The 15,292-nt window shown below is 35.1% G+C and overlaps 2 protein-coding genes across 2 annotated transcripts in view; both read left to right on the forward strand.

Annotated features, from left to right (window-relative positions):
• Nucleotides 1-804: 804 nt before the first annotated feature.
• Nucleotides 805-6,736, forward strand: CSN7 (COP9 signalosome subunit 7). Its single transcript, XM_089636044.1, has 4 exons — nucleotides 805-1,139; nucleotides 1,696-1,948; nucleotides 5,081-5,301; nucleotides 6,398-6,736. The coding sequence occupies exons 1-4, from the start codon at nucleotides 951-953 to the stop codon at nucleotides 6,551-6,553; spliced, it is 819 nt and encodes a 272-aa protein (XP_089492170.1). The 5' UTR covers nucleotides 805-950; the 3' UTR covers nucleotides 6,554-6,736.
• A 7,366-nt stretch (nucleotides 6,737-14,102) lies between these two features.
• Nucleotides 14,103-15,292, forward strand: part of Ypel (Yippee-like) — a 349,849-nt gene continuing 348,659 nt past the window's right edge. Inside the window, exon 1 of the mRNA XM_089636519.1 lies at nucleotides 14,103-14,475. The gene's annotated coding sequence lies outside the window, so the exon portion shown is untranslated. The remainder of the gene's footprint in view (nucleotides 14,476-15,292) is intronic.

The following is a 15,292-nucleotide window of genomic DNA, read 5'->3' on the forward strand; positions in this document are numbered from 1 at the left end:
ACCAGATTTTTTATAAAGCTACGTTTACAGTTGTTGTCCAAACAAAGTGATATTGTAGGATTATTATTTACATTTTCGAAGGGTTTCTTGATTCATAAAAATGCTTATTTTTAAAATCGAAATTGCAAGCTAGCCTCTAATTTTATAATAACTAGGGTACTCTCAACTCTTCGCCTCTCTCCTTTTATTAGTAATTTTGGAATAAATAAATAAACTAGTTTGTTATTGAATTTACAGTGGACAGAAAGAAATCAATGTAACGTTTCTGTATTTAAAAATCAGTTTGGTATACTGGTGTACAGAAACTTTACATTGATTTCTTTCTGTCCACTGTAAATTCAACTGTATAGTACCGTAGTTATTATGCAATTAGAGGATATTAGAGCATGCAATTTCAATTTTCAAAATAAGCATGTTTAAGCATCAAGAAACCCTTCCAAAACCCTTAAGAAAAACAATTATGACTAAACGACCAATATGTTACATAATAAAAATATGTTATGAAACATAAGATCAAATATCAAAAAATTATGTTTAAAGTTGCGATTATAATTTTAAATTGATATTTATATGTGTAAACAATAAATACTTCTTAAAATACCGTTATTTTGATTTGAAAATTTTCAAATGGAAGTGAAAGTGATTTTTTGCTTAACATACAAACAAAATGTTTTCAAAATCAACCTAATTTTAAATTAATAAAAAAAAACTATTCGATTCTCAATTAGTAGGTACTAGGTAGGTACTATATAAATTATTTTTAACTGGTTAGGGAAAAGTTTACGCTTTTGTCAGAATAAAAAGGCATACAAAATCGGTTGTCAGTTTTGAGTCTTGCTACTGTTATTTTTTGTTTAGGAAATAAATTTAACTGCATCGTCTTGAGAAGCGTCAAGGAATTAATTAAACAAATTGAGTTAATTAATAATTGACGCTAAATATCAGCAATCATGATGACTATAGATAAAGGGGACGGAGCCACGCCACTGGCGGTGTCCGGCAATAACCCTTTAGAACAATTTATTTTATTAGCGAAAGGCACCAAAGGTAACGCCTGTGCAGAATTAATAAAACAAGTTCTAGAAGCCCCAGGAGTTCATGTCTTCGGCGAACTTCTGGATATGCCCAATTTAAAAGAGGTTTGTGATCCTACACTGCTATGTCATCCTTTGCAAGTTTCATTCTTCCAGCAAATATAAACCTTCAATAGCAACTTTTTATTGTTTGGGAATTGTAATAACACGTCTTAAATGATTTACCATTAATACAAATGCATTTCTTAAGACAATAGATCCGCAGAAGATATGTTACTTATTTCAATATTTTGAGGTTAGAATACTACCAATGGAGAAACAAACCATGAAAAATATTGTCTACTTTTTCAATTCCAACAATTATTTTGTTAATGTGTTGAATGTTTTTTTTCTTCTGTTTATTTTATTCTACTGTATAGATTTTAATTAGATAAGTTATCTGTGAGAACTTTTACAAAATTACTTATTATTTTCTAGCATAGTTAGTGTATAATTTCCACTGTCCGATTATCATTTGCCACGTATATACTAGGCTTTTCGCAATTGACTATTCACCAGGTTGATGATGGAATAGGGACTACAAACAATCCGCCTATCAATATTTTATTGATTCCATCAAACTGCACATCTATGTCTTTTTAATTTATTTTTCTTTGTTCAGCTTGAAGGTGGTCCCTACGATATACACTTTAAGACCCTCAATCTATTTGCATACGGCACATACAAGGAATACCTGCGGGACAAAGCAACGTTTTTGGAGCTGACCCCCGTCCAATCCAAGAAGCTGCAGCACTTGACCATAGTTACCCTAGCCACGTGCGAGAAATGTATTCCCTACAGTCGACTTCTCGAGGAACTGGATATCAAAAATGTACGAGACCTGGAAGATTTAATTATCGAAGCCATCTATTCAGGTAGGCATTTGCACTTCTATAAATAGACTGGAAGTTACATCTAGAGGTGCAACTTACAACACATTTTTTTCATATTGAGCAATTGAAGGAAAAATGATTATGTTTTGTTTTATTAATGATGTTCCAAGCTCAGAGTAGTTGTGTTAAACTAGAATTTTGGTTGGAATTCACATTTCCCTTCAATCTTTTCTTTCATGATATTTTTTGAGAATGTTGCCAAGGTTTAGTCTACAAGCAGTTCAATTGGTTGCTGAAAATAATAATACTTTGTTTTATGTCTTCTCGGATAGGTCTCCTAAAGGTCAAATGCTCAAATTAGGAACAGCATAAAATATAGTACCCTTCTGCTGTAAATGTGTTATTTGGTGGCGGCTAGCGCTAAGGAGCATTGGATCTATACACTTCCTAAATTTCGGTCAATCTAAAAATAATGAATACCAACCAATGATAATACCATCAATACTCAAATCAAATAACAATAGTAAAAGTAATACTAACATTTAGTTAAATTCAACCGGCTTGAATTATCGTTCTTTGTACCACGTGTCATAAGTCACATGGTATACGGATTCCACATTGCTCACCGAGAAATGTCACCTGGGAACATCAATTATATATAAGTGCAGTGCATGGATGTTGACCATTGTATTGAAAATTCTCCAAAACAAGAGCGGCGCTCGCCAATGCCTCGGAACTCTTCGGCGAGGCGGAAATACCCAAAGTTACAATGTCACGCCAAGGGGGTACCACTTTAGTTACAGTTTGCATACGGATAATTCCAGCAAGCCAGTATAGGCTTCAAAATTGCTAGTATTCTTTACCTGGCGTAGGGGATTGACTAAAAATTAGAACAGACAGAATAGAAATATATTAAAAAACGAAATTTACACGATTGCCAAATTTTACAGACTACCTTAGATCAATGTTGTATGAACAAAATGCTTTATTTTTGAACATTCAGAAATGTCAAGTAATAACGATTTTCCAAAACTCATTATGATATCTTACATGAATATAATATATTGAATGAATACCAGTGGTATAAATTCGTGACGGGTGTAATATTCAATGAAAACTTGCACACATTTACAATATAACTAACCAGGCTTTAAATGATTTTCAGTTTAATTGATTTTAAGTCCTTAGATTGTATAAGAACCCTCGATATTTCATTAGTTAGAAGTCAAGTGGAATATAATTCCCTTCTGTATAAAGTTCACTCTAACAGTATAGAATGAGTTCAGCAGAAATATCTTAGGGAGATAAATCTTAAGCTCAAAATTCCAGTTGAATAAATTAATTATGTCAGTTTGATGAATCAATTGCATCTATTAAGTCTGACAGGAGAATTATGTCACACCTGGTTGTGTTACACATTAACAACCTAATTGACAGCCCTGCCATTGTCGCCACTGTTAAATTCCATGTGCCGACTAGGAACACAAAACAAAATGTAACATTCTTCTGCAATACATACAAAACCAACTACCAGACATATTCACTAACCAATCGTATGATATAGGCAACAAGTTTGGGGTATTATTGATATATTTACTGACTTCATTTATAGAATTAGGCATAATCTATACAAGCAATTTGTTGAATCCTACAAATTATAGTAGCATTGGTAATGTAGCTGTAGTGATTTGTCCTATGTATAGTATTGTTCTAGTTTCTATATTATTTTATGTTACAGTGAAACCTCTATCTATTGGTTTTAAAGGGACCTATCGAAATAAACGATGAATGCGGGAAAACAATGAATGCGGGATTAAGAGGACAAAACACTAGGAGATACGATCCAGTAAAGATACCGTCCTCCCAATCTGCATAACCGTTGGTAGATTAAAATTATAAGAAGAAAATAAGTTTTAGATGTAAATAAATGTATTTATTTAAAAAAATACAAAGCTAAACAGAAGAAATTTTTTTTTAAAGTTTATTGCATTGTAAATATATAATCTTTCATCGACATTTGTTTTTTTACTGTTTTATTTCCGCAAGTCAACAGTATATTTTCGGCTTTGCAAATGATATTCTTTTCGGCATCAGTTATTGAGTGTGCGTAGAAGAAAGTTTTCAATCTTTCAAAGAGTATGCATGGTTCTGAAAATGAAGGTACAGGCAGCGGCTCCTCTTCATCAATATCGACCTCTTTTGTTGTCTCCGTCAATCTTGCGTCACACAAGCTTTCGATAGTTTCTATCCCACAAGTTGGAATATTGTCGTCGAAAGTAACAAAATTGTTAAAATTTGTCAAATTTGGTACCAAGAGATAAGAATTTTCTCCAGTTTGCTAAACTTTAATTCTTTACTGGTTTTTCTAGTTTTCGAAGATTTTCCGCACTTTTGAATTTGCTCCCGAATTTCGTTTTTTTTTCAAGAAAATAGAATTTAACGTGGATGCCGCGATTCCTAAACGCTTGGCTATATCGACGCTTTTTCAGCGGGGTTTTTTTCCACCTCTTCGATAATTTTCAATCTTTCTTGAAGAGTACGTACTTTTTTCATCAAACGGCTCATTTCGAAGATAGTTTAAAAGCTCAAAAAGGATAACTGCAAACACTCCACTAAGTTCGGGTATCTAGCGACAACTGACGACAACTAGCGACTGATGGCGGCGACAAACTGTTATTCTTTCTCTTTCTCTCTCACAATTTTCGCGCATCGTAACAAGTGCTGTCTGGCGCCGTTTAAACATAGAGAAAATATATCAAATACGCGACGTAATTCCTACGATGAATGCGGGAAAATGGTGGACGTAGAAACGATCGATGCGATCTATTTTTGTATGAAATGAATTGGGACTAGAAGAAATAAATGATACATCCGGGAAAACGATTATTTGAGGAACGATAGATAGAGGTTTCACTGTACTTTACATGTTTTACTAATATTGTTTCAAATTCAGTTTATCAGTTTGACATTATCTCATGCTTTAACAACTTTGTGTATATTTTTCGATAGCTCACTAAGTATATTCTGTTCTTAAAATCTACGTAAAAGCCCGGCTGGGCGTAAAACCAAATACATAATATAAAATAATGTTTTTAGTGCACCACCCATTTTATGAGTACAAACCGCCACTGGTGTTAATCGATAATAGATTTATTTGCGGTGTTGAATTTGCAGACATAATCCACGGCAAGCTGGACCAAAAGAACAGCCGGTTGGAGGTGGACTATGCGCTGGGCAGGGACGCCCGGCCCGAGGAGGTGGACTCCATCCTGGCCACGCTGCGTGAGTGGTGCGAGTCCTGCGATGCGGTGCTCGCTTGCGTCGATACGCAGATCCAACGTGCAAACTCCGAGAAGCAGCGCAGGACCAAGCACAAGGACGCCATCGAGCAGGAGGTGTGGATATATCTCATTTCTTCTTCTTATGAATAGGTGGAATGCAGAATGGCACAGCGGGTGTCAATTACACAAGCATGAATTTTATTAACCAATCACTGCCAGAATTACACACAGATGATATTGCACATGCTTATATTTCATCTACTGGTTCACTGCAACGTTTTGCGAAACTCCGCACCCGCCAATTGGCGTTAAGTGTCAATATAACTTTCAATGGTCAGTGTTCATCAAGCAACTGTCGCGACATTTTATTTTTATGCTGGCCTAGTGCTTGAATGAAACAATAATTTAATTTGGGACGCGGGTATGGATACTGGAACCATTCATTGGATAACCAACACCTCTACATAGGTTACCCCAAGTGGTTCGCTACGTTCAGTGACTTAGCAGGGGTGCCCGGGTTCATGGGGTGTGGAATGTCCAGGTATTGGCTGCCCACCTACTGCGGCACGTCGCATTTGGAGACTGGTTAAGTAATATTTTTTACTTCTCCAGCAGGACTCTCGTCCCTTCGCCCCTCCACACAGATGACAGGCCTTGAGGGAGGTTGTTTTCCTCAGGGCCCTCTGTGTGGAGTGATGAAATCAAACATCCGTCATTCCTGGACACACTGACCCCCATATTCCTATCCACCCCTCATACTTTTATCGTTCACAGAATTTCCTCTCCTTCCTTACCTTAAAATAACCCTCCAAACTTTTTATCTAATTCATGCACTGTTATATGTATACATATCTACCTACCAGCAACAGCTAACAATTAATTAAAATATTCGAAACAGAACAATGTCAACGTCTCTGGATAATAGGCCAATTGCCCTAGAAAATTCCATTCGTTTTCTCGTGCCCGTATCAGTAACAACTTAACTTCACTCTCCTCACTTCAGTTTTCAAGTGTTCCATCAACTTAATAATAATATTACAATTATATCCAGTGTACCTATAAATACAATAAACATATCCCTATACATATATATTATTACTAGCGTGCTTTCATTTGATTTTATAAAAGTTTATTATATTTTCATCAATCTTTTTGGTTACATTTTGTATCGTTCACCTGAATTGTTAACAAATCATCAACTCTTTTCCAGATTATCAACATAAAGAAGACGCTCAAAGCGCAGGCAGAAGTGGAGGACAACGTAGGAGGAGCTGGCAGTTCAGACCTACACTACAGAAACAAAAAACCAAACAACAAAGGAAAATCTGCACGTAACACTGGAAAATTCTGGCAGAAAACCACATGAATTCATCTTATTTAATGCTCTCACTATGTTGTAATGGAAATAATATGTTTAGATTTTTTTTATATAATTATAATATAGAAAACATCCGAAGTCAATCTTATTTAATTTTCTTTGATATGCAAATATTGTACATTTTTTGTATTGCTGTATATAATTATTTTTAATATGTAATAAAATAATAGCATGCAGGATGATTTTTTATAAAGTTATTTATCAACCGGACTTATCCACGTACACTATTCACCAACCCCTGAATACAACACCGCAGAGTAACTAAGGCACAGACCTGCCCATAAGGGCGAGGGGAACTAACAGACTTGCATGGAGCGGGAAGGTGGCATGGGCAGTTCAATGATCTCTAAATATTATAAAATAATGTCGCCATCCTAAGTCTTAAGTTCTTTTAAACTATGCAACGAATTTTAATAGGACTTTCACTGTCATTTAGAGAATTCCTTCTGAAAGGTTTATATGTATAAAATATGAATATTATATTTATAGAAATTATAAAAAAAGTTGATGTTTTTTAATCAAGTTGTAAAAAAATATTTTCAGGCGCTTACATTGCTGCTGGCTAAACCTTATGAGATATATCAAAACAATGTACTACGGAATAGTATATCTTTAAAAGGCCTGCAGATAAGTCTGCGATGGCATATGTCTAAGGGTAACCCTCAGCAATGCCGGGTACACGTCAGCTAGTTTGTCAATAAATGTATCTGACAGTCTACAGGCAACATCATTGTCACTATTTTAGTCCTCAAAAATGAAATCTGCTTATGGCTAAGTCACTCTTTTTACAATGGCGCGGGAATTACTTTATTTGGGAAGAACCATAACTGCGAATCCCAAATATGGTGAAAGAAGTTTGGTTTGTTTCCAACATCGGATATTCTGTTACAGTATTTCTTTTGACACCTTTACAAATCCTAACTAATATTATAAATGCGAAAGTGTGTTTGTTTGTTTGTCGTTCTTTCACGTCACAACGAAGCCACCGTTAGATGTGATTTTTTGCATAGGGATAGTTGGAGGACTGGGAATTAACATAGGCTACTTTTCATCAAGGAACAACATTTCATTCCCATGGGAAAATTCTTTGTTAGTGTAAAATCAATTAATACTAAAAGGAAAGAAAGATGCTACGTCGCCATAGACCAACGGATTGATGTGATTTTTTGCATAGGGATAGCTGGAGAGCTGACAAGTGTAACATGCTATTTTTCATCCTGAAAAAACATCTCACTGCCTCGAGAAAATTCTTAAAGGAAAAATGAATTTTTATATTAAAACAGAATAATAATATTTGGATGATTTGTATAACGCCATTTTTGTGCAAAATCACCTCAAGGGTGCTGTAATTATGAGAATAATTATGCTATGCTGCCATTGGGAAAATGCTTATTGTTAAACGACCAAATGATGCTAATTTTAATGTTGACGTTGTACTTAATTACCCATGAGGAAACTAGATGGCGTCACATGTATTTTAAAACACATTATCATTTTGCTTATGGTCGGTGGTCGGACCGCGTGCCATTCCATAGTGAATATGGTACCAATATTCTTTTTCCATATGTTCGGTGTTTACTAACCGATTGACTACGGTTTTCTTTCATTTGCTTTGCGATTTGGTTGATTGTAGAAACCATGGTGCTGCACTTGGAGAAATCATGCTTCTCCCACGGCCTGTTTTATGTAGCACGTTCACGTGTGTGTAATGCACAAAATCTCCACGTCTCAGCGGCGCATGGAAAGACTTTGAACATTGTATATCGTAGTGTCTTAAAATAGTTATGTGCTCTGTTCAGTGTCCAGAGTCGGTGTCAGTTTATCGATATAAATTATTACTCCATAAACGTCTGTTACTATAATCAATCAAGCGATTGCGCACCAAAATGTTTTTAAAGAAAGGGACTCACCACTACCTCTTAGCCCACATAAACAACATTACCTCAGCTTTAGACCTTCAGCCTACACAACGGACAATTCTTTTGCAAACACCTAGCCATAATTCTAAATGTTACAGTAACCAATCACCGCTCTCCAGTCATTGCCGCCTCTGTATTCCCAATCTGAAGCCTCCATAATTCACGTCGCAGTAACTTAACATCCATTCTCCAAACTTACCTAACTTTCGAAGTTTCTTTTCTGCGCAAGGTCTGGTTATTTTGATGTGTGCTCGCCGGCAGACAATGATGTCGTTATTTATTCCAGACATGCTCGAACCGTCCTGGTGCCAAAAAGATTGTCAAGTGGTTTGCCTCCACTTGTTGAAATGATACCCAGATTTTGCATATGGGCATGTCTATCTCTTCGGACATCAGTGTTACATACCTACGTATTTTATTTTTTACTAATAATTTAAATTTTATTTCACATACATAGGTATGTACATCACAATATTTATTTTATGCCCTGGTGGGCTTTTATATGATAAATATTTTACAAGATTTACTGCATAATACAGTGACAGCAGAAGGTTTTATATTTAAAATAACAACAAAATAAATAACCAAAAAATAAACATAATACGTGATACACATAATTTTCCATTTAAACGTAGTTTATAATTTGATTAATTTCAGACAGCTAAAAAGGTAGGATTACACCTGACGAGTGCTCGGCTGAGTCATTCGCTTTGTTACTCCGCCGAGCAACTTATTGGAGAGTAGAGGAGACACGTAGAAGGGTGGGCGAGTCAGTTCGTTGAGATTAGTGCTGTTGACATGGTTTCACCAATTATGAAAAATAGTTTGTTTTTTTACATTAACCCCACACGAGAGGCCCTAAGGAAAATAATTTCCATCGGGCCTATGTCATCTTTTGGGATGCTGTGTGGAGGGACTTTTTTAAGGAAATGAAGGAGAGGAAATTCTGGGAAGGTAAAAGGTATGAGGGTTGGGTAGGAATCTAGTGATCAGTGGGTCCAGGAGTGACGGACATAATATATAAAGCGTCCTGAACACACCTCACCCGATGAATCCGGGCACCCAAAAGTAGTGAACGACTTAGGGTGACCTATGACAAAGGTGTTGGTTATCCAATAAATGGTTCCCAAATTTTGTACCAACAAAAATATAAAAAAAAAACAAAACTTCTAAACTTTGAATTTTATTTGTTTCACTGACTGACACTTACCAAGTGGAGAGCGAGTGAAACGCCTTGTTGAGTATGATGGTGGATGGAATACTTACTCGACCAAGTCATTGGGCCTTGCTTCTATCCACTGTCTTGCCTAAATCACTCGTCCGCTATCATACTGAGTACTGACTGTATTGATCACATCAGTCGAGCACTCGCTAGTTGTAATTCAGGCATAAGAGTTGTGTTATTTAGGACAGAATGATTTGTTTTGAATCTCTTCTCACTGATGTAAAATGTATCGATATCATTATATTTAGGAAAAATACTAAACCTCTCCCCTCTGGCAGAACCACTGGCAGGATGATCCTACAGGCAGGAAGTTAAAACAATCTATGCTGATGCTGTCTTCGATAGACCAGGAGCCTAGAGAAAATTTTGTAAACGCTGAGCTGGTAAAACCTTCAATGTGACCATCTTCCACATTGATTTTCTTTTATTTTTCATATTAGACTTGATGTTTGAGTAACTGTTATGTAGAAATGATCAGAGCAATTTCTTAAACCAACTGTGAGATTAATGCAATGTGGGCCGGAATTGCCTGAGGAGGGATGAATGCAGTAGAAATAAAATCCCTTGGGCTTATGTGTTAAAAAACCAGCTTCAACCGAATTAATAATTAAAAAAAACTTTGCAAAGCTGATGTGAGATAAATTAATATGTTTGAAGGGGGTGCATAGGTGGTTTGAATATGGGCACTAGATGGACGATAAAAGGAGCTATTGGAGAATATATTATGTATTACAGATGGTTGTAAAACGGAGCCAAGGAGACATGGGATCAAATTTATGATAAGCCAGAATGCAAGAAAGCCAGGTGTGTACTGCGACAGAGGTGTGTGGGAGTTCCATCCTTATGGCCCTGCAAAGAACTGGCTCAATTATTAGCTAATGTTTTATCAGCCCTTGATACTTTTTTTTCTTCATTTGTGTATTTAAAAATATTTTCAAACCATATAATATAATATTGATGATGGCAAATTAACAGGTATAGATTTAAGCTAGTCTCACACAAGCCCTATACTCTATAATAAATTTGGACTTGGCCTATTTCATAATATCGCTCGTCATACAAACCAATTGGGAATAATATGATTATTATTATTCTCACATGTATTATGAAAGTATAGCGCTCGTGTGACACCAGGTTATATCTATTCCTATTAATTTTCCATCATGAATATTATACATTATAGTGAAATAGGCCATGCCCGCATATATTATGAGAGTGTAATGCTTATGTGAGACTAGCTTTAGATATGATTTGAGATTTTCATCACCAAAAAGTATTGTCATTATTATTTTTTGTGTTATTATGCCATGTTGCGCTTCCTCTGTGTGTGATGGACACTGTAATTCTGTCGGAAACTTTGCCTAAAGAAGGAGGAAGTGCAACACAGCACAATCTCCCAAAAATTAATCATGATGAGGTATGGAAATTTAGGAATTCAGAGAACAGTGCAACCACGGGGACAAAGTAGGTATTATGAGAAAATCGTGATAATTTATTTATTACATTATTAACACCCTTTTCAGGGGCTTTTACGCATGAATAGTAAAATTATATATTAATACAGTGCATAATTCTTATACATAACCAAACTGCCTCAGTAACAATAAGAAGGCTAGCCTACATTTTCAAAAATCTAAGAAACATATTGGACAAAGTTACATTAAAAACTGTATATTATGCTCTTGTTCAATCAATGCTTTCATATAATGTTGTCTGTTGGGGTTCTTGTAACAAGACTACCTTAGAGCCTTTGAATGTTGCGCAAAAATTAATTTAAAAAATAATGTATAAGAGAAATTTTATGTATCCATCAAAGTTATTATATAGTGAAAGCAAAATTATGACAATAAGGCAGTTGTACATAATACAGGCTCTCTGTAAATTTTTCAACAACACTATTACTGCTAAAAGATCTCAACAAGTGCGCAGCACTAGAATGGGTTCTTCTTTAATGTATCAGCCGGTGTATACCAGAACATCCTTCGGACAAAGGAGTTTTTCATATAAAGCTCCGTTGCTATATAATATGCTTGGAGAAAATATAAAAACTATAGGTACGTTAAATTCATTCAAGAAAATGGTCGAAATCTCCGTACTAGCTGAGAGTGATGATTTTGGATCACCCATGTTGTCGCTTATATCATAATTCCTTGTGGAAGCTCTGTTTCGATACAATCCTTATTTACTTACTGCGCATGTACTTATTTACTTCTAAAATAACTTTTGGTTATATATTATTATGTTACTTATTATTATTATTATCTACTTAATTATCATATTAATATTTACTTTAATTATTGTCCAGCTAAATTATTTACTTACTTACTTTTTATTATAATATTATCTACTTACCTATCGGTTATTATTTACCTATTTTTATTTAGTTATTTTTATTTTTTCTTATAATCTATTATTCATACTATCCATGTTGTAATTGTTAGTATGGTTACCCTATGCTTGTGTCTGATAAGCCAGCACAGGTACCTTGTACTTTAGTTAACAGAAGAATATTATTGTTGCCAACTTACTTACTAATGCTTCTTTTGTTGACATTTTGTTTTTATTTTTTCATACATTTGTTACTAAAATTTTGTTTTAATTTTATCTACCGGTCTCAAAACGTCCGTGTCATAAACTTTTCTTTTTTGGTTTAAATTTAATTTAATTTAATGTTGTTATTATTTTAAATTTACATATATGTATTTTTTTAAATGATATTATTGTAAAGCTGCACATCTTGATACAGGAATGCCCTAGTGAGATGTGCAGAGCATGCTTTTTATGTAAAAACTGTTTTTTGAATGAAATAAAAACAATCTTTTGTATTTGTTAAGTGATAAATTAAAGACGTCCACTGACTCGGTATAATTATTTCCCTCCATAAGTATTCTGGGCAATGAGAATACATATGGTAGTTAGTACCAGAATTTCTGCACTGAAATAATTATTAATATATATATATATATTTTTTTTTATAGTTAATACCTCACAAGAGTCCCAACTGCTCCCGTCTGGAGCCAGTGAGACTATGGCATCCCCAATTGGGGGATGTTGTGAGGCTGAAGGTAAGTGGGGAAGGGGGAGAGGAAGGTGGGGAAGTACCTGGCTATTCAGATCTAGTCACTAAACACGGCTAAAGCCGTTTGGAGCAACGTTTCAATTCTGAATGGTGGTCTTACACCAGGGCGATACTGGTAGTATCTTCCACTCTGGAACGTGCCGCAAATATACTATATATTATTTTAATTAATTAATTGTGAAATAACACAAATTAATCAAATAAAATTTATTTACGCACGCCGGGTTCGAACCCGCGACCTTCGGAATGGCAGTCCAATGCGTTACCACTGGACTATGCCGGCCGTCAAATATGTATTACATTCAGCAGAGTCTAAGGATTTAACAGTAGTTGACTGCATGAATTTCTCCAACTTTGTCAGGGTCGATGTGATTGATGGTTTCTATATGTAATTACTTAAAGCAATTCTTGTATATCACTGAATAGATGAGAACAACAATACATTTATGTAGGTACCTACCCAGTTCAATTTAATGGTATTTCACCTCAAGTAATCGACCAATGTGGTCCAACTATAGGTCCAACCTTCATATTGAAGTTGAGTGGTTCATTTATGCCCCAGTGAATTCAGAATTCAACAAGATCTCTCAGCCTACTTACAGATTACAGTTTTTTTAAATGTGGGTGTGATATATTTACACTTTGTAACTTTTAATTGGCATGCACTTGCCATCAGGTAAAAGTATATAATTAAATAGAAAGTTTTCACGTTAACCCAAATAGTTAAGTCCGACTGTCACAACCATAAATAAACCACTCACGCCACAACTTTTGTTATCAGGTTATCACAGTTGTTTTGTTGTTTACAGTTTTTATGTTAGTAAATTCCAGTGACTAAAGAAAATAAATGGTAAATTCTATTCTCAAGAGGTTTTATAAAGAATATCATATTATAAACCGCCGATGAATAAATAAATTCAAAAGTGGTTTATTAATTTGATGTTCATTAAAAAGTGCTATCTGTAAACTGCTGTAAACATTGAATTCAAATCTGCCGCGTGATATCTGCGGCATAAAAATGAGATAGATACACAATATACCCATTGCATCACCATACTTCGTAATATTATGCTGAAAAGCTTGCAGCTAAAACACGAGATTAAAGCAAAAAGTACCAACATTGTTACAATACGAATGTACGGAAAATTATCATTTTTTATGAATGTTTTTTTACTGTCTTATTTTCTTTATCCATCATAGACGAGGTACGTGAGAACGTGGGTGTATTTTTTATCATACAGTTTAAAGACGGTATGCGCAATCAAAACGCGCAGTGGGAATTTGATTCCTATGTTGAGAAATGGTTGAGAAAATTGACACAGGTTTAACAATGTTTACATTCCTAATCTAAAATAACAAACCAACTAAAACTGCGAAAATTGGATCCGTTGCTTACAGATTAATGATTTTTAGACTTTGAATGTGTTGTTAATGCAGATTGTCATGTGGTTAATGCTAAATTATGGCCGGTTATTATTGAACAAGTGTACCATAGCAACTGGCGGAAGGCACATAACAGAACGAAATAAATCGAAGTGCTCTGGGTTAGCGGTATGTGCGTAGTGGTTTGTCGCTCGTGAAAAGTCCTTTTTGTGCTTCTAATTGCGCTTGATTCCCATCGGATTGTACGTGACTGCTAGCTGACAGTGATTATACACGATAATGTCGGTGTTGGATGCATAGTAAGGTAAGATATTCAGATTCTAGTGCGTCTCAAAGATACTCTCACTTTGTCAACGGGAAAACAAAAATACACAAAAATTTGAACAAAATCGTGTTTACTTTTGATATGGGTTTGTGTCATGATATTTGTGGTTTGTTATAACATAAGTGTAAGGTTTTCGAGAGAATAATCAATATTCGGTCAATATGTCATGACCTTACTTGGCTGATATATTATCTAAACAAGCTTGCGTGGTGAGGGGCCGTTTGTTATTCGTTATTGCAATGCAATATTCATGTAAATGTGGGTTTTGATGGGATTGTGACGTTCGGACGAAACAAATCGAAGAGCAAACGGATTTGCGCCTCTTGTGTCAGTAGTTGTTATGAAAATCATTCTTTGTTATGCGAGTCAGCTGTTTGGTGTTGGAGATTCTTACGCAACCGTAACCGACGGACGTTCACGCCATTTATTTTCTCTATTTCCATTGGTTAAAAAGAGAAAGCATGTTCTTCAAACGTTTCGAAGCTTTCGGATTACGAGTAGGTGTATCATTTGACAGAAAGGTCACTACAGGTATCGCAACCAGGGATGAGCCGAACACAGTATGATTCTCACACGGATGATTTGTTTGCATACAGCACGTTTCGAACTTGTACTTCGACTTCAGAAATAAAGCAAAAAAAACTTATTTTTCTTCAGAAAACGTTATTTGAAAATATTCTGTGTATGTTCTAGGTACAGATCGACCAAATAATATTATTTTACAAATCTATTTTTTTTAGATTTATTTATTCGTCTATATTTTATATTGATGGAGTTTGAAACATCTTAACCGAAT

This window comes from Hesperophylax consimilis, chromosome 10 (assembly GCF_061612785.1).
Source record: "Hesperophylax consimilis isolate HC1 chromosome 10, BYU_Hcon_1.0, whole genome shotgun sequence".
NCBI classification, from domain to species: Eukaryota; Metazoa; Arthropoda; class Insecta; order Trichoptera; family Limnephilidae; genus Hesperophylax; species Hesperophylax consimilis.